Genomic DNA, 19,424 nt, shown 5'->3' with positions numbered 1-19,424 from the left:
ATAGAGAAGTAAAGAAACAAGAAAATATTCACATGTAGGAACACATTTTACTCAAACCTGTGACAACTAATCAATTAATTGTTGTAGCTGTGATGCTTACACCATCTTGTATTTAAAGCCCTCCTCTCCAACTACACCCACTACACTGAACTGCTGCATGTAAAAAGACAAAAGTGCATACATTTGAATCCATTGTATCTGGTTTTCTAGGTGGATCAGCTACTCATCAAACAGAAAGTAGAGCTTGTTGAAGGTAAAGTATGTAAACAAGCACTGATTTCTGTGAAGTACAGATTGGTTTTGCAGGGTCTGTGCAGCAATGATATCTTCATGAGTACTTTTCCTCCACGCAGCCCTCGTTGGTTTCGAAAGCAACAACAAGTATGAAGTGCGTAACAGCATGGGTCAGAATGTGTTCTACGCGGTCGAGGAGAACGACTGCCTGAGTCGACAGTGTTGTGGTCCCCTGCGCCCCTTCACCATCCACGTCCTCGACAATTTCGGACAAGAGGTCATCACCGTCACCCGGCCACTTAAGTGCATGTCTTGCTTCTTCCCTTGTTGTCTACAAGAGGTGAGTGAAAGCACCTTTCAACATGCTGACACCGTGTCCGTGAAATTACAGTGTTCGAGGAGTTTTTTTGTTCACCACATCCATTACTGTTTACATTCAGTGTCGTCTAGGTTTTTTTGTGAAGATGTGGCTACAAATCACACTCTTTTCTCCCACAATCCCTCACTCAGCTGGAGGTGCAGGCTCCCCCCGGTAACACAGTGGGGTACGTTGCACAACAGTGGCACCCGTTCTCCCCCAAATTCATCATTGCAAACGAACACACCGAGCCTGTACTGAAGATCCACGGGCCCTTCTGTGGATGGAGCTGCCTTCCAGATGTTGACTTTGAGGTGGGTTTATCTAAACATAGAGATCCATGAAATTTGTGAAAACACAGTAACATTCTCGCCCTCAGGACTTTTTTTGGGGGGGTGGGGGGGGGGGGGGGGGGGGGGGGGATCCTCCCTGTGCTCTGAAGCAGGAAATATGTTTCCAATCAGAGCGGGCTGCAGCTTGGATGAAGCCATCGCACAGGGCATGCTCTTGTGTGGCACAGTGTGGCCATTGTTCCACGGCTCAGCTGGTTTTATTGGATTGAGCTGTGAAGGGGATTTGGGTCACTGATACAGACCTTTTACCAGACCCAGAGGAGGGGTAACTGAAGCATGATATTACCATCCTGGTTCCTCCCTAGCTGCTTTGAAGTCATTACTGGGATAGAAAATTCAAGTTACTGTGGCAGCAGGCAAAGAGCTGAAATTGGATGGGATTTTGAATCGCTCCATGATCTCCCTCCAACAAAACCAAACAAGTTAAGGGATTGATCTTCATCCTAATGCAACACATGTCAGTATTTTGTCCTCTCTGCAGATTTTGACGATGGATGAAGTCAGCAAGATCGGAAAAGTCAGTAAGCAGTGGACAGGACTTCTTCGGGAAGCATTCACAGATTCAGACAACTTTGGTATCCAGTTCCCCATGGACCTGGATGTGAGAATGAAGGCTGTAATGATCGGCGCATGTTTCCTCATTGTAAGTAAAGTAGTATGTACCCTTAGTTGTTTAACAATATGTCAAAAAAGTAAAGTTACATTTCTTCTCTAGGATTCTCTCAGAGCAAAATAAGAGTGCCGAATGTGGCAGTCACAGAGTAGCAGTAGCCTCATATGACCCCGCTTTCATGGGGATGTCTTTCAGTTCACTGGTAGTTGGAAATTTCGTGTACCTACCACTTAATGCACCACTTAGCCTACATTTTGTGGGAAATGTGACCTGAATCAACCCCAATCACTACAGATGCAAAACAGCTTTTCAAAACTTCTTTCTGCTGCAGCCACATCCGCTAAAATGCCCCAATTCTAAAATCTTAGAATGTTTTCACAGATAATTTGGCAGTTACATATCAGTGATTTAATTCTACACCTCAGCTGAAGTATTTTAACCTCAAGTACATTCTGTGTCAATTCAACGCATCTTTTTCTTCTTGTTTTTCTACACAGGATTTCATGTTCTTTGAGTCTACTAACTAGGAGCCAATCAGGATCTCCATGTAAGCATACAAACATTCCTGGAAGAACAAGGCCACAAAGCCATGATGATCAGTCCCAAATGCCCTAACACAGAACAACCTTCAAACAGATAGTTTAAAGAACGTACCCAAAAGGTACCCACACATTATAATTTTGCATGAACAATGAAATAGAAGGTTTGTTTTAGTCTTAGCTGCTCAGGTTGGTTGTTTAAACATGTGACTGGGCTGTGAGTGCAGTTGCACAGTGCAGTTTTTATATGAGGAAGTTCATTTGTGTTTACATTATGGTTGCTGAGCCCATCTGGGCCCAGAACCTTTAGTTACTACTTAAAAAACTTGCATAGTAGGATGACATCCACATACAAGTCAATAAAAAGGGTGACACTAATACAGGCAAGTGCTGTTATACAGTTTGTGACAGAAAACTGGTGTCGTTATGGCCGGTACGCCGAGGTGGTCAGCCACATAGCACCCGTGTAATTTGGTCATATTAATAATCAAGACGTTAATTTATATAAAAAACTATGCTTGTAGCTACATATACTGTGTGAGAATTTAAAAACTCATGTAATGTAGTTTGCAGTTCAGATATTCAAAGCCCTCATTTATGGTTTTATATTTTGGTCTGTTACAATTTGTCAACATAGAGTAATGTGTGTGTGTGTGTGTGTGTGTGCACTGCTTTGTGTGCGTGTCTGTGTGCTATGAGTGTACTTGTGTGTGTTTAATACAGAAACATAAAATAACGTAGGATTTCAATAATATTTTCAACGCCATAGCAATTATGCATAGTCAACTAACTCTGTAGAGGTTGTGTATTTGGGAGCAGATGGGTTATGGCTCCATGTACCATCCCCCTGTCTTGTCCACAAGAGGGAGCTAGCTTTTCATTTAAGAATAACCCAACATGGCCCAAATAGACCAACTCAATCTGCTTATGCCATAGGTTTTTATTGAAATAGTAGTGTCTAATGACATTGTTTATTTTTGGACAAACTCAGGTTGAAATGCATGCTACTGTATTACAGTGTTGGCTACTGCTGACTCCAGGAACTACACGCCAGCACCTGATACTATGAATATAAAGACAGTTATATTTTGAAGATGGTGTACATTAAATCAGCTAAATATCCATATTCTGCGTACATTGTCAAGTATATCCACTTGATTTTACTCACTGTTGCATTACATATGGTGTGGTGACATTTACACGTGTCCAAAAAGTTAAATATAACCTCAATCAAATTGCTAAATATCCATATTCTGCGTACTGACATATTGACACTGCTGTGCACCATGCCTCCTTGTAAAATTCGAATATGATTTAATAGAGTGTCTCAGCCTGATTAAGAATGGTATGGAACACTGTAGCATATAATTTATCTACAGTATGTGCTACATCAACCTTAAAGGGTTTATCTAGATTTTTTAAGGGGCGGGGGTAACTTAAATGTCACTTAAGAGGTAGTCAGTGTATTACACACAGTAGATGGCGGTCAGCACACCCCCAGATTGGAGAAGCAGGCAAAGGTACCGCCACAGAAGCAAAGCAATGTACTGCTGTGGACGGGGGCAGCAGCAAAACATACTGCAGCCATTTAGAAAAATAATAGTTTAAGTTTACACTGTTGAGAATATTTTCACCGCTTTTCCTTGCCTTCAGACAGCGCTTTACATTGGGAAGCAGTTGAAGGGTTCACTTCCCCATCTATGCTCTCGTCAAAGCTACCAGACTCCATAAACAAAATCAGTAATTTTAGCTTGCTGAACACAGGAGCTGTGGGTCTACCGCTGCCTCAATCAGTCAGTTTGTTTTGGTCATAGTTGCCGTCAGCAACCCCCAAAAAAGTCCCACTGAAATAAAATCACTGTCAGTTTAATTGTAACCTGTATTTAGAATATTTTTACCTCTTTACGTTGAAGCGGGGCAGGACTGCCCTTTCTATCAGCAGAGCTGTTGGTCTACTGCTGCCTCGATCAGTCAGTTTGTTTGGGTCGTCGTGTGACTTTCGCATCTTAAAGGGTTAGCTTAAATTCAGCAAAGTCACAAAATGACACAAAGTAACTTATAGAGGCAGCAGTAGACCAGCAGCTCCTGTGTTCACCAATTTCAAATTACTGTTATTCTCAGTGGAGTCTGGCTTTGAAAAGAGCGATTTAAAGGCTTCCATCCCTGTCGGAAACTGCTGTCTGATGGCATGATAAAGCAGTATATAGAGATATAGCATACACTTAAACTGATGTTTTTAGTTGGGACTTTGCTTTTGATTTGACACTCCTGTCTGCTTCTCCAAACTGAGGGGGACTGACATCTACTGTAGGGAAGTACCTCATACAACCTCCTACCTTCAAAATATCCAAACTATCCTTTTAAGGCCATTCAGAGCTCTTTTGTAGCATGATGACAATGGCGTGTATGTCATCTGTGGTTCAGAAAAACTGGGAAAAAAATCCATCTTAAGTCATTTTCTTGTGTCAACAGTGTTTTATTCTACCTTTAATGTATTGATTCTCAGAGTGGATTTATCTCACCTTTAATGAGCAGTATTTTTCAAAACTTGATTTTAAGAACAAATACATGATTAAAGGTATACTATGCAGGATTGCTGGCTACTGTTTGTGAGCTAAGTAAAAGCCGACCCTAGACTGACTCTTTGGCATTTTGCTTTGCTATATTTACATTTTTCTGTGCTGTGTCTTTTGGATATGTGCTGCTAATGGTCTGGCACCTGGTCAGTACCATTTTATAAAGTCCCAACCTCACCTGAGTGCAGTGCCCATAAACATCCCAAGCACAGAAGATAATAAAAATTGAGAAAATACAGGCAGAGGGTGGAGTCTCTGCAGATAAATGCACTGCCTCACACCTCGATGGGTCACAAGTAATGACTGAGAGGGATTACTTTTGTATGTGTGTATACATTTCCAATAAAATCCTGTGTAGTATATTTTTAAGTACTTAAGATGGATGTTTTTTGCAGTCTGTTCTGTTTTCATGGCTTTAATTACTCTGTTTAAGTAAATCTAACTTACACCCATGCCATTAGGATTACCCAGACAATGTTGCACATCTTGTTTGGTCGAATGGATTAATAGTATAAGATGCTGGTGCTTAGTCCTCTGAAGGCTCCTTGATTGTGTTTAAAAGCCAAAAATTAAAGTCAGAATGTGATACAAAGGGATTTTAGGTATTCCCAGTCAGTTATAGCATATATAAAAACAGTTAGAGTACTTATTCTTCTACTTTTGCACTAATACTGTAAACCAATTTGAGTCATGAATGCAAACTAACTCTGTGAGCTAAGCTTAAATTGTGCAAATAGTCCATGAAAACTCTTCAATAAAAATACTAATAATAATAACAAATTAAGTGATGTGTGCAGTTCCTTTTGGTTTTTATGTCTTCAATCACCAAAATCATTATTTTCATTACTCTATAAGCGGCCTTATGGGCCACAGTCCTTTCACTGCAGTTTGTAACTATGAGTGTTAAATGGTTAGACCTTGTCAGTGGTCATGTAAAACCACTCAGCCTTGCTTGTTAATTACTTTAGTTCACCAGCTGCTGTGATTACCACCTTCACCTTCTTAAGTAATATTCTTAAGCAGCTCTCATAAAACATGGATGTAATTTATTTTATTTTTATTTTTTTATATATTTCCACAAAACTCCAGCCTGCAGAGTAACTGATTGGACTGATTATGTCAAACACAGATGTCCTTGGAGGGTGACATGAAAAGGGAAATGAGAACATTTCATTTTCTCCCTTTTCAAGTAAGCCATTAACCTGAAGCTGTTAACCTTGGGTGTAACCTAAAGAACTGCCATTTTAAAGCTTTTTTAATCACACATCTATGAAAAGAGCTACTCTGGGGCAGAATAAAAAGCAAAGCTTGAATAGAGGGTTAAATCAAGCAGTTTGTGGGGCAGTTTGGTGCAGCTCGCGTATTATTTTTCACAATCTGTTACATCTGTGCAACAACGGCATCTTTTCAATAAGATTTTGATTCATGGGAGATTTAAAAATCACTAATGTGGAAATGTTCTCCAACATTCCAGTGTGGCTGATGTCAGCGTGTCCGTGGATACTGTCAACACTCCACCATGTTAAGTGATCATTTTTAGAATGCAAAACGTTTGAGGCCACAGGTCCCTTTTGATTCAAGTTTCACATAAATTCACTGCACTATCTTAGACTTCTATGAATTTCTGAGTCATAGCAAAGCCCCCGTTTTGTAATAATGATAGTTTCTACACATTGCTTGGCATGATTTTCTGGAATATATGACGTGGCACTGTTCTGACTGCTTCAGCTAATTAAGCTGTGGTTGGAAAACAATGTGAACCGTGGAGGCGTCTACATGCGGGGCCAGAAAGGACATGGATAGGGGTGATTTCTTATTCCATTTTCTCCTGATCATCGGAAAATGTTCAATCCTGGCAGGTAAAAATTTGTACTTATCCTGAAAAATATCTCAGCATCTATTAGATGAACTGGCACCACATGTGGTGCAGATATTTATAGGCCTCAGAGAATGAGGTCAACTGAATTTGGTGATCCTCTGACATTTTTTGTGATGTGTAAATTGTCATTAACTTGGTAGACACATGTATGTTCCCCTCAGGATGAACTAAACAGCTTTGGCTAGCCCTTCGCTTCCAGCCCGATTCCAATTAATTTTTGGCTTTGTACGTTTCTGCAAACCCCGGATATGTTACATTTGTGCATTTAATTTAATTGGTGTCATTCAGATTCCATTTATATGGCTGAATTTCTCATCAGGAGGTGGAGGGATGGTGGATGGTCTGATACTTTGGCAAGACGGCTGCCCAGCGGCGGACTACTGTTCAAGACCAAGAAAAGCCGGGATTTTTAACGAGAGTTCAGGACATTTCCAGTTGTGGTTGGAGCGACCAAAACGGGTATTCAAAGCCAAGACATGATCTCTCCCCAACCCTCGATCAGTGGTTTTTGTGCCTAAACCTAACCACTCGTTAACCACAGCACTGTCACAACATAAAATTAAAAATGTAAAGAAATGTAAGGTTTTAAATTATCCGCTATAAAAAGGTACAAATGTGACACATCCGTGGTTTGCAGAAATGATTGACAGCAGATTGCCATTGGTTTTGATAGTGTATATATATATTTTCTCCTTCTGTATCTTCTCCTTTTGCACTAATACTGTAAACCATTTGGCCGGTTGGTTTAAGGCTCCAAAAATAACCAACCGTCACCCAGGCAAAGCTCCTGGAGCAGCCAATGGTACTCTCTGTGAGTTCTCCTTTTTCTGAGGATCTCATGGACCCACACAAATTTGTTTCCCTGTGTCCAGTCCTCAAGTGCTCTATGCCTGTCCATTTTTTATTTAGATCTTAGGGTACATTTCAGCAACTTACAAAATGCGCTCCGTCTCACTGGGGCCAGAAATGCACAATGCCAACACTTACTTTAGCGATTGGGTTGTCAATTTTTGTCTAGCACTGTCATCAGGACAAAATTTTTATTTGTTAAATTTGTTAATTTACAACCGAATATCCGGAAAGCTAATGGCATTCCCATCAACCTCAGCTGTACTTTGTGTTTGGTGGTATTGGCTAATGTTAGCGTACTGTTTAGTCATTTACTGTATGTGATCACCAGATAACACTTTCTCTTTCTGTGATCAGTTTGGGTCATTTTCTTCACGATGACAACATTTTGAAATGAAGAGAACACAGAAGCTGTTTCCTGAGAAAAATAAAGATTAAACTAAAGTAAAGGAGTTTAAATTCACATGAAAAAAATGTGCGAGCATTGGACAGCTCTGGCAGAGGTACGTACTCTTGAGTAATTTCCATTTTACATTTCTTATCTGCATCTCAATCCAGGTTTACATGCATTAAAATGCACTTTATGATAGACGGTCCAGGGTGTCTACAGGTATTAGACAGTTAGATTTAAAGCTTTTTGAGACCCATTCAAGACACCTTGTAACCAAATTTAGGACTGATTTATAGACAAATCATGTTTTACTTATTTAAGTATTGCAGGTAAGTAGTATATATGTGGTCCTGTGCAGAGGTAGGTGTTTTGTAGGAATATGGTTATGAGAGTGAGCTACATTGATGTACATTTTACCAACAAGTAAATGCAAGTATGAAGTAAAATGACAGTATTATAGTTTTTTAAAGGTTTGCAAAATTAGAAATGTGGACTTTAACACAGAAAGGCTTCACTCATTTTCACAAACACAAATTAAAAGATGTATAAATGACATTAAATCAAATGTTTGTAGCAGTTAAGACCTAACAAATTCAAATTTAGGACTATTTAATGGCTTTTAAGGCCTTATTGTTGTAACATTGAATTTAAGACATTTTAAGACACCCTGCAGTCATGGGACACGAGCTTGATTTTCATCCAAGTTACAGCTTAAGTTCATGAGAATATTACATGTCTGGTCTTGCAGTGTTAAAAATTCCTGGATCTAAACCAAAACCTCATCACTCCTACCCTGCCCCATAGTGCTCAAGTTACATAATAAACAAGCTGTGCCAAGAGTAAAACTAAAGTTACTTTAAGCCTTGTTTTCTCTGCATCTTGACCACCATTTATATGGGTGCTGTACTGCAACGTTAACTGGTGTCGTAAAAGTGGTAAACTCTCACCTTTGAACTCCTGGTGAGCCCACATTTCAATAAACATCATTGAGAATTTTCTCCAACAAACAGTCAACACAGAAACAGCTGTGTTCGGTCAAGATTAATGTGCAATTCCTTAGTGTTTTTTTGCCTCTCTGAAAGAACAGTGGAGACTTCTTCAGAATTCGCTCTGGGGATATTCTGTTTGAAAATGTACATTTCTGGATTTCCTGAACTTGTGCGGTCAGATATTCTTGAGAAATTCTCCACGTTTCCGATGAATTCAAACACCCAGGCCACACACACATGTGATGTGACTGATGTCATTCCTACAGTGATTTGCTGGCTGAGATGTCCCCAGCTGGGAGAAACACAGATGTTTTCTTCAGCTTGAGTATGCAGGGTCCTGTTTTGTGCAACATCCCATGTCACAGACTTCCCTTATAATTAAACACATAATAAAATGTTGAAAACTGTGTGATAAATTCATACTGTGCAAGTCTTTAAAAATGACATAACTGGTTACATAAGTAAGTTTGATGTGTGGAAGTTAGGGGATACAAATAACTTTTACATGTCTCAGTGATTGAAGAAAATGACAGTATGTAAGTTGAGGCAACTAGCCAGCCTCTTGTCTTAAAGTAATGTGTTTACACTACTGACACATCCAGCAACTGTGGGCTGAGGTTCCTCTATTGTTCATTTCTTACAACTGCTGGGTTAAATTACTGCACACATTTTGAGAATTCAACTTAAAGTGAGTTTTAAAAGGCATTGTGAAGGCTGACTGGGACTGTAAGTATGTCCTGTAGGGGTTTACGATAAATCATTGAAACTACAATCTTTATGGAAACAATTGTTAACTCTGTTTCCTGCCAACATGGAACAAAAATATACTCCTCTGATTACTCCTGGAGCTCAACACACATTGAGAAATAAAATGTAGTCCGCTCACTACAGACAGCATACAGGATCTGGAATTTCTCATGCTTTCACCAGCTGAGATAAACAAATGGCTGAGGCAACATCTGTGCAAACGCAGCCTAGGAAAACACCATATATACTCAATGAGGGGAAAGGGAGGAGATGTAAAATATAAAACGGGGGATGGTTATTTACTTTTACATTGACATTCCTAAGAGGAAACCAAAGACTAGAGACATGTAAGATCTCACTAACACTTTCTCCTAACAGTGATCTTCATACATCACTTACAAATGCATTAGCAAATGTGCTTTTGGGTCAACAGGCTATGGAATCAAAGTATCAAATTGTTTTTAACCTACAAAACATGCTCGATGTATTTTTAATGTAACTATAATCTAACCTAAATCTAACCTCGATCAGGCAGAGTGACTTTTAGCAGCTTGTGGCGGCTTTTTGTACTTGTTTTCGATGAGAGTGAAGCGTTTTGCTCGCCTCTTTATGCCTTGCGAAGCACCTCATGTTTTTCTGTTTTTGGCTTCAACTCAGAGCAAAAAAAGTGCCCGACGTTGCTGGCATTTTTTGCCATTGCCCAATCAGATGAATTGAAAGGCGGGCCTTCTGTAGCTGAGATTACAAGTGGTAGTGTGCATAATTTTTGTCAAACTAACGTTAGCTCACTTTCATTATCGTCCTTGGCAATCTGCAAGTCATATCTGAACAAACTGCGGCCTCAACTACTTTCTAATGTTTTAGCAACCGTAATTATGCTCGACAATTGACAGCAGATTGTCAGACTGTCCCCAACTCATCCTAAAATAAGCTGTGAACCAACCATCATCCAGGCAAAGCTCCTGGATCAGCCCATGGTACTCTGTGAGTTCTCCTTTTTCTGAGTGTCTCATATACCCACACAGATCTCTCCCCATGTGCAGTCCTCAAGTGCCTTATGTCTGTCCATGTGAGTCAGTGGTTGCCTTGCAATAATTACAAAAAAAAAAAAAAAAGTGCAGCAAACTGCAAAATGCGCTCTGTCTCATCAGGGCCTAAGCGTGTAAGTGGCTAGTCCTAACAACATGTGGAACACAGGAATCTGAAGCCATGGTGTCAAGGTCCTGAGCTTTGTACATCTAAGTACTCACCCTGACCTCCTCCCTGTGCCTTCTGGGATATATACAGTAAAGGTCCCCCATCGTGCCATTAAAAAAAATAGTTGTCCAGGCAACGATTATGTATCCTCCAAACTGCATTTGGCAAAGCAAATTAGTGGTGTATGAACAGATTCTTTGGAGCGATAAAGGTGGCACTGCAAGGACGAGATTAATGCAGGGTTGAATCCTCTTCTCCTCAACCTACTTCTGGAACGGTTTTGTGGTTTTCACGTGGCCGCCTAATGATGACATTCAAATGAAAGGCCAGCAAAAGAGCTCATTATGTGTAATTTTCAAGGAGCGCTGCCCGAAAAAAACCCAGACTATTTGGTAAAAATGCAATTTTATAGGACTGAGAGTCACACAGGTTTGGAAATTGCAAACATCTTCAAGTGTGCATTCACGTAATTTGCTGCTCAAATCTTTACGGCAAGCTCAGATGTTTAGTCTGAGACAATAGAAGGCAGACCGCCCATGATCAAAGTGGATTAATTCACGCCTAACCTCTTTTCCCTTTTGTGGCCAGACTCTGGCGTGACATTAAAAAAGTACTTGCTGTGCTTGTTAAAATTCTTTGGTCTTAGATTAAATGCAGTGTTGATGAAACCCCTTCCTAGCAAACCCCTAGACCACACCCTGGGCCAGCGGATGCCCCGTGGACCTCATAACTGGGATTGACGTCGACAGAGCTGAGCCAAGGGTGACGTAAAGACAAATTTAGAAGAGGACGAGTTGAGTGGGGGAAAGGAGTGCTGCTCTCGCCATTGATTGGGACTAGTAATTAAACTTTCTGCGGAGTGATCAAAGCGTTTGAGATAAAAATAAAACTCATTCTTCATAATCATGTTGCAATTGTGGGTTCCTAAGCAAGGTTTAGGGGACCAAGTGTCTAGGATTTGTGAGTCACGTGCAATTGCAAAACCATCTGGCTGCACCACCAAAAGAAGGTTGTGTCAAAAATAGAGAAAAGTGGAAAGAAACCCAAGGTGTGTCCGACCACTGACAGATATCGCCTGAAGCAGTGCGCTGACGTAAGTGAAAGGGACAATACGTTCTTTAGATTACTGTATATGCCCCATAATATTCATGTCAGTCATACGGGAAAATCATTGAATAAATGGAGGGACTATTTCAGCTTCATTTTCCCATGTGTCCCTTTTCTCATGAGCTCTCTTTTTCCTCATAGGAATTTCTAGGTTTATACTCAATATTGGGCATTTTCTTTATAGTCTGCCTCCCTAATGAATCATCTGTTTCTTCTTTCAGCTTGATTAAATTTACACAGTGCCTGTAAACCCACTGTCTCCACACCTGCACAATTATGTGCAGGTGTCCTGATGAGCTCCTGGCTTTCTCCTCCGTCCTCACCCCACTTACCGCAGCAGTCTCCCAGTCTCTGTATGCGGCAATTTCTGTGTAATTAAATGTAATTTCCTCACCCATGCCACATGCATCCCAAATTAAAATGTGTCATCAGTGCCACTGCATGTCACATTTTTTGCAGAACCTGACTTGGAAAGGAAAAAGACTACAACTGTCCTAGTGTTTCTTACAGGCTGTAGTATTTCACATTTCCAAGCGTGGGCCTCTGATAGGATATTAAACCCCTCATATAACCTCTGGACATTTTGTCAGGGTGTAATCAAATCCAGAGGACATTTCACTGGCCTTTCCAAACGTTTGGTGGGTGTTCAGGCTGCAGTGAATTGAAGCAAGACACAGCTTACTCCCGATCGCACGCTGCCAATATGCAGCATGAGGTTCCGTACCACAAACACTTATATTTTCCAGCTGCAGAGTTCCCTCACCAACCCACGGGGCAAAAATCCCTGCTAGATATGTATCACTGAGTCTTGAAATTACACATTCTGTAAGACTTTAATTACAAATATTGATACTTTTGCAAATCTTGATTAACGCTGTGTTGTTTTAACCCAGTTTGTGTTTGTCTGAGCTGCACAGTAGGGAGGGTAGCCTCTTTTGTTTGAAGCTACACAGCAAGATTTAAAGTTGTAATTTTCTCATGACACACTTATTTCCATAAATGTGCCCGCCCAGTGCTCACTTCAGTGTTGGATTCATGCTGAATTACAGTAAAAAGAATAGTTCAAGCCCCAGTCAAGTACTCTGTTGTGTTCTCTGGCACGGCTCTACATTTTCAGGGTTTATCAGGGCTTCTCTGGAAAGAGGTTTCAACTCCCTCTGCATTTGAAAACCAAAATCTCGGTGATGTCATTAAGTAAAACAATCTGGGCACTGGCAGCCATTGCGACTGCCATGCATAGTGTTCGCCAGACAGGAATGGTTTACGCCGGGGACGAGTCTGTTACTCCTAATAAGGAATGAGAGACACAAATGGGACAAAGCACTGGTTTCAAGGTCAGCTGACACACAGGGAGACAAAAATACAATCCAACGGTTGATGGAAGCTGGATTTAATGTGTGGTTTCTGTTTTTCCTCTTCATTTCTCCCCTCGTGTGTCTGAGTGTGCGTTTGTCCACTGCTGTAGGGAAGCAGGACTTACAACTAGCAACTGCAGTATCAGTTTACACTTTGATATACTGCCATTGGTTAGATGAGGGCATAGTGTGATCTGCTGTGTTGTATTGAGGAATGATGGAAAGTAGAGCCAAAGTCATCAGTTGGTTAATCTATTTGCAGAAAATTAATTGGCAGTTGAAACCCCAGTGGAAAGTAACTGAGTACTTGACTGTACTATACATGAGTATTTCCATTCACTTTATACCTTTACTCCACTAAGGCACTTAAAATGAGCTCCACCTACACTGACTACAACATTAAAATGCTGCCTACACTTTATAAATAATATTTCTCTAATAATATAATACACACAAAGTAGCTTCCTCTGACACTTGTAAGTAAATTTTGTTGTTTGAAATTTAAATGGTTACTGTAACTTAGTATTCTTACACTATGGTTTTTCTACTTAAAAGGAACAGGTTTTAAGATTTAGGGGGATTTAGCAGCACTTAGTGGTGAGGACTGTGAATTGCAATGAGCTGAAACTTTTACCGGTTTGAATTCCTTTAATATTCATTGTTTCAGGAGGTTTTTACCGTGAGCCGAATTATCCACAGAGGTCTTCATCTCTCCAAACAAACAAACAAACCAGGGGTCTCATTTATAAAACGGTGTGTAGGATCAATACTAAAAGTCTACTTACGGACAAAAGCCAAAAATGGCACGTGCCAGAAAACATTCGACAATTTCTACAATCAGGCTTCCACCTCACCATCTGCATTGCCATTTTCCTGTCTCCAAAATGTTTGTAAGCATGGGTCAAAGCTTCTCCCATCAAGTCTGCTTTTATAGATCACAACTTTTCCGTGGGAAGTGACTTAAACCTCTTTCAGGCCTTGTTTGGTGTGTATGCAATGGTTATAAATGAGACCCCTGGTGATTAACAGCAGTAAAAACACTCAATGAAGCTGTTTAACAGTTTTTAAAGAAAGTGTTTTTCCAATGTTGTTCGTCATCATGTTGGAGATGGGCCGCTAGCCCAGCACCCACTAATGTGTACTCAGATTTTTTCTCTGATAAATTAAGATCCAGATGTTCAGGAGGTTTTTATCTGGAACTGAATTATCTGCAGAGGTGTCCTTCTTTCCAAACCAAATGGGCTGCTAAAGACACAGAATAAATGTGGAGGGGCTGGTAATTATGGTGATTGATGCTAGCACACAAATGGCCCCATCTAGAGTAGGGCTGCAACTAGCGATTATTTTCACTGTCCACTAATCTGTTGATTATTTCTTCGATTAGTTGACTAATCATTTTATTGAAAAATGTGTTAAAATGTTGAAAAAAGTCGGTCCGTCTCTCCCAAACCCCAAAATGATGTCACATAATGTCTTGTTTCGTACTCACGCCAAAGGGTTTTAGTTCACCGTCATGGGAGAGTGTGTAAAGCTGCCGATATCTGAACATAAGAAGCTGCATTAAGAGTATTTTGGGGTACTTTTATTGTACTTTTCTATGAAAAATGACTCAAACCGATTAGTTGACTAATAAAATAGTCACAGATTATTTTACTAGTCGATTAGTCATCGATTAGTCAACTAATCGTTGCGGCCCTAATCTAGAGCCAGTGTTTGGTTTGTCCATTCTGGGCTTCGGTAGACACATGGAATTGCAACATGGTAATATACATGGACATCCCACTCCGTAGTGACTCATTCTAAGGTAACGGATAGGGCTGGGTAAATATAATCGATTCATCCGATTCACATCGATTTTAATTTGAATGAACCGACATCGATTCATAAAATCCGAGATCGATCTTTTAATATACGCTTTTTTCCACGAATGCGTGAAGCTTTAACTCCGTTATTCTCGTTGATAGAAAACGGCTGCGGCGCTAATTATTAACGACCGTAGTATTTAGAAGCCCCGATGTTACTGACTCTTTAATTTCTGCTAGCTTAAGCCCAGCATACACTGTGCGATTTTTAAAATCTTGTTGTTAATACCAGCTCACACTGTACGAGTGAATCGTCTGCGATGTGTGGCCAAAGCTCACGATTTATGTGCTCACACTGTACGTTCCGATCATAAAGCACAATCAGAGAGCTCACACTGTATGGGTGAAAACGGCTCGTCGGCCACTGCTGACTGTCCTGCCCGTTGACAGTTGTCAATAAAGATACATTTGAAAGCTCAGATTTGCTCCGGAAGTGCCAATGTTGCCAACGAAGCAGGACAAGCGTTTTGCTTTGATGATTTGCGCAATACTGTGTGCTGAAACGTCCAAAAAGAAGAGGCATCAGCGCATATGGACTCGCAGATGGCTTGAGAGATGTGGACAGTATGGTTTGTCCATTTTACAACGAGAGTTGGAGGTAAGCCGGCTACAGCCGGGTGCACCCTCTGTGTGTGTGTGTGTGTGTGTGTGTGTTGTACCTCGTCTAGCACACTAGCTTGTATGTTTGTTGTGCTTGCTTGAAAATGAGAGCAGAAAAAACTTACCAGGCAGCTGAAGAATATTGGCTATCTCCTGCCAGCGTTTCTCTCGTTGATAGCGGTGGTGGTAGGTGGAAGAAGAAACATTGAACAGGCACTCATACTGTTGCCACAGCTCAACCAACCTGGCCTCCATATTTACAGTCCACCGACGCGTCGCCATTGGTGATCTACGTCTTCGCGCAGGCGCAGTGAGGGATAAATGCACAGACGTTGGTGAATCGGCTCGTGGCTCTGCTTCAACTGTGTGAATGTCTGTGCCGGCCGACCAAAATTTCTGACACGTCAGAAATTCATCCGACCGTCCGACCATGGCTCTGGAACAGATGATCGGCCCTCGCCCCCCCCTGTACACTGCATGGCAAAAGACGTACGACGAAGCGGAAATCCGGCCCGAGCGTCGGCAGGTCGTGCGTCTCAAAAATCGGGTCAAATCCAGTCAAAAATCGTACAGTGTATGCTGGGCTTTACTGTTTTTATGTTTTGGCATCATACATTATCATGCTGCAGCAGCCTCTTCTCCTACTGCCTGTGCAGGAAGTCGGAGCAGAGGATCCGCAGTGGAGACAGAGAAGTGAAGATAACTTTAGCTGACTATGCCAACGCTTGTTACTGTGAGTGCAAGAAAACCTCCACCAGGTGAAGTCAGTATTTTATCAATACAGCTGTTTAGCAACATGTAAACTTTTAGAAAAGTGATAATTCACTCTGCTCTGTCTGCAGTCTCTCATCCACTACCGCTAACATTTTCTTTTAAACAGGAACAGAGTGCTAATAGCAAATTGCTAATAGCAAATTGTTACTAACAAACTAAAACAACAACAGTTTATGTGTAACAGTTTAGCTTAGTTTGCATATCTTAAAACTCGCCAACGGTAATGTGACCTGCAGGCAGTGATCTCCTCAGGAGCAGAGGGACAGTTTTACTGTCCAACCTCAGGCTGGGTGGTATATACTGACATTTTTGATTTGTTTCTAGTGAGATATTGAGTTTATATTGTGACTTTGCTGTTTTAATATTAGTGTCGCTGCTCTACAAACATCATTTAGTTTTATTCCTGTTCTAAATTGATTATCTTTGAAAAATTATTCCTTGTAAATCTACAGTATTAGTTCTCTCAGAATCTCTATCACATTATACCAAAAACTGGTATTGAAGGTGATAAATCCCCAAGCGAATCAATATCGAATTGAATCAAATCGAATCAGGAAAACAGTGAAAATAGCCAGCCCTAGGAACAGACTGAAAAACACTAAAGAAAAAATACTTATATTCTATTTTTACCAATATGCCCCTTTAAACACAACACACTAAACCTTTAACTGTGCTGTATAGAAAAATTACTACAAAACAAATATTGCCTTTACTATAAAAGCATTTATAGAATGCTGATCTGCCGCATTTAAATGTGTTTTTTATAGTCTGAATGCACTGAGGCTGAGTGAGGACTGTGGAGCAGAAGGGGTGCAGTGTTGGTCAGGCAGGCGCTCGGTGCTCAGGGGGAGGGGACCAGGGGAGGGATATGTAATGGCAAAGGAGTGGGGGTGGGGGTTCAGATACAGCTGTGCTTAGTCAAACTTTCGCGCAGGACGTGCCTGTGTCAGGGGGTGAACACTCTTATCTCTCCTCCGCTGTCTCTCTATGGGCGGTGACTTCAGCGGGAACTCAAGTGGCTGCAGTCACAATTAAGCAACCACGCCTGTTGCGCTCTAATTTCCCTGAATTGCAGTACTTATACTACGCGTCCCCTGGAGCACAGGCTGTCTCCGGAGCTGCTCGACCAGACAACTTCATATCCATTGGATGATTTTTTTTTTTTAAACTTTTAATATTTTATTATCGCGAGAGCGCACATTACGAGCCTGCAGGGCCGACCCTGACCACTGCGGGCTGGGAGGTAATAGTCCGGTCGACCAGTCGCACTTTTGCTCAAGAACTATGGAGTACCTCAAGTTTTGTTTTGTGTTTTCATGTTGGATGAAGTTTGCAAATTGTGTCTACTCTACTGAAACACCTCAACCTCCTGCGCCTATTCCTAAAGGTAAACTTTTTCCTCCTTCCTACTGTTTGCAGCTCGCCCCTAACATAACAATCAAAATCATATTATTCCTCATTTAAGCCAACACATCTTTATATCTGTCTGAGCTGTCGCGCTAAGTGTGAGATATGAATGAGGTATTTTCGAGGATGTAATTACCGGCTGCATGTAAAGAGGCGCAGGTTGCATGCCTGTGGCTCCCTGTGCGTGAATCTGCCTGTGTCAGGCTCTATATATGTTGCAGCGTTAAATTACATGATAGTGTTCAACACAAAAGAACCGTCTGCGGTTTCTCACAATCCTGTTTTTATGTTATGTTGTCTGGCAGCACGCAGCAACCAGCTTTTATATACACATGTCAAGCTGTAAAATAACTCTGGTCGGTTTCACTTGTTTACACTTGCTTCAGGCTACAGTCAGACTTGAATGAAATCCAGAACAATCAGACACTTATTAGCCAGCATTCAACATAAATCAGAAATCCCTTTAGTATTTGATTTTAACAGCAAACAAGCAATTATGTGCTTGGGAAACAAGAGAGGCGGTTGTAAAGCTGTTATAATTGAAGGTTGATGGAGTGGAGCCAAGTACAACCTGAGTGCTCAGCTGTTGAGACACACACTGCGTGTATATAGGTTAAGCTCCCCCAATGTGTCACCGTTTTATTGACTTGTTGGCATTGAATTGCTCTAAATTACCCTTAAATCATTTCAGCGCAACACAGCCCCTTTTACAGTCACAGGGCACCTTGTAAAAAAAAACTGCAAACAACAACATAAGTGGGTGCATGTGTGTCTTTATACCAGTATGGGTGTCATAAGTGCTGTGGGCTGATGTGTGAGTTGAGTCTGGAAATTTAGGACTTTTTAATGATGCATTTTGGTAAGGAGGGGGGGGGGCAGTCTACTGTCAGGGAACAACAGCTGCCTTCAGTCTCAACAAGCTTGTTTTGTCCTCTGGTCTGGGCTAACCCCTGCACAGTAGCCACATTAACTTTACAAGGGTTAAAATGTTTGCTTATGAGAGCCTTGTTAGTGCACCTGGGGGGGATTATATCATGAGGTTAAAGTGATACAGCTTGTTGGGATTAATACACTAAACCTACTTAATCCCTCATGAATGGAATTTGGGGTCTATCAGCAGCTGTAAATGAAACCTTTCACACTTTAAATGGACAAAGTAGTGCAATGACTTCATTCAGTGATGTAAACGTGGTTAACTGCATGCTACTTAGCTCCATCCCTTTAGATTTAACCAGGTGCCACATTTACTGAGAGCCTTTCAAAGTATATGATGCACTACCGTTGCTAAAATTAGATTTTTACATCTTGCAATCTTGCTTCACCAGCTTAAAAGCTCTTTTCTGTTTCGAATAGAGGCATTTGAGGTTCATATAGATCTGATCTGTGTACTAAAAGGGCTGGGTCACCAAAAATACATTCAAAATCTAGCCTACTTTTTTTAAGTTTTTCCTTACGTTTCATTGCCAAAGGAACATCATGCACAGATGTTTCTGCAAACTCCCTCAGTGTGCAAAACAGTAAAACATGGTCCAGACCATACATACATATATATATATATATATATATATATATATATATATATATATATATATAT

At 40.9% G+C, this 19,424-nt stretch overlaps 2 protein-coding genes across 13 annotated transcripts in view; both read left to right on the top strand.

Annotated features, from left to right (window-relative positions):
* Positions 1-5,453, top strand: part of LOC117264408 (phospholipid scramblase 1) — a 222,704-nt gene extending 217,251 nt beyond the window's left edge. For all 11 annotated transcript variants that reach the window (XM_078162436.1, XM_078162435.1, XM_078162429.1 and 8 more), the window contains 5 exons: positions 211-253; positions 354-574; positions 745-906; positions 1,427-1,588; positions 2,056-5,453. In XM_078162436.1, the coding sequence (XP_078018562.1) occupies positions 211-253; positions 354-574; positions 745-906; positions 1,427-1,588; positions 2,056-2,085 (618 nt within the window). In that variant the 3' untranslated portion in view covers positions 2,086-5,453. The remainder of the gene's footprint in view (positions 1-210; positions 254-353; positions 575-744; positions 907-1,426; positions 1,589-2,055) is intronic.
* An 11,884-nt stretch (positions 5,454-17,337) lies between these two features.
* Positions 17,338-19,424, top strand: part of plod2 (procollagen-lysine, 2-oxoglutarate 5-dioxygenase 2) — a 41,148-nt gene continuing 39,061 nt past the window's right edge. For both annotated transcript variants that reach the window (XM_033638326.2, XM_033638325.2), the window contains exon 1: positions 17,338-17,810. In XM_033638326.2, the coding sequence (XP_033494217.1) occupies positions 17,708-17,810 (103 nt within the window). In that variant the 5' untranslated portion in view covers positions 17,338-17,707. The remainder of the gene's footprint in view (positions 17,811-19,424) is intronic.

The sequence above is a fragment of the Epinephelus lanceolatus genome, chromosome 20 (genome assembly GCF_041903045.1).
Source record: "Epinephelus lanceolatus isolate andai-2023 chromosome 20, ASM4190304v1, whole genome shotgun sequence".
NCBI lineage: Eukaryota > Metazoa > Chordata > Actinopteri > Perciformes > Serranidae > Epinephelus > Epinephelus lanceolatus.
Note: the sequence above shows the minus strand (reverse complement) of the source record. Positions and strands in the feature narration are given on the sequence as shown.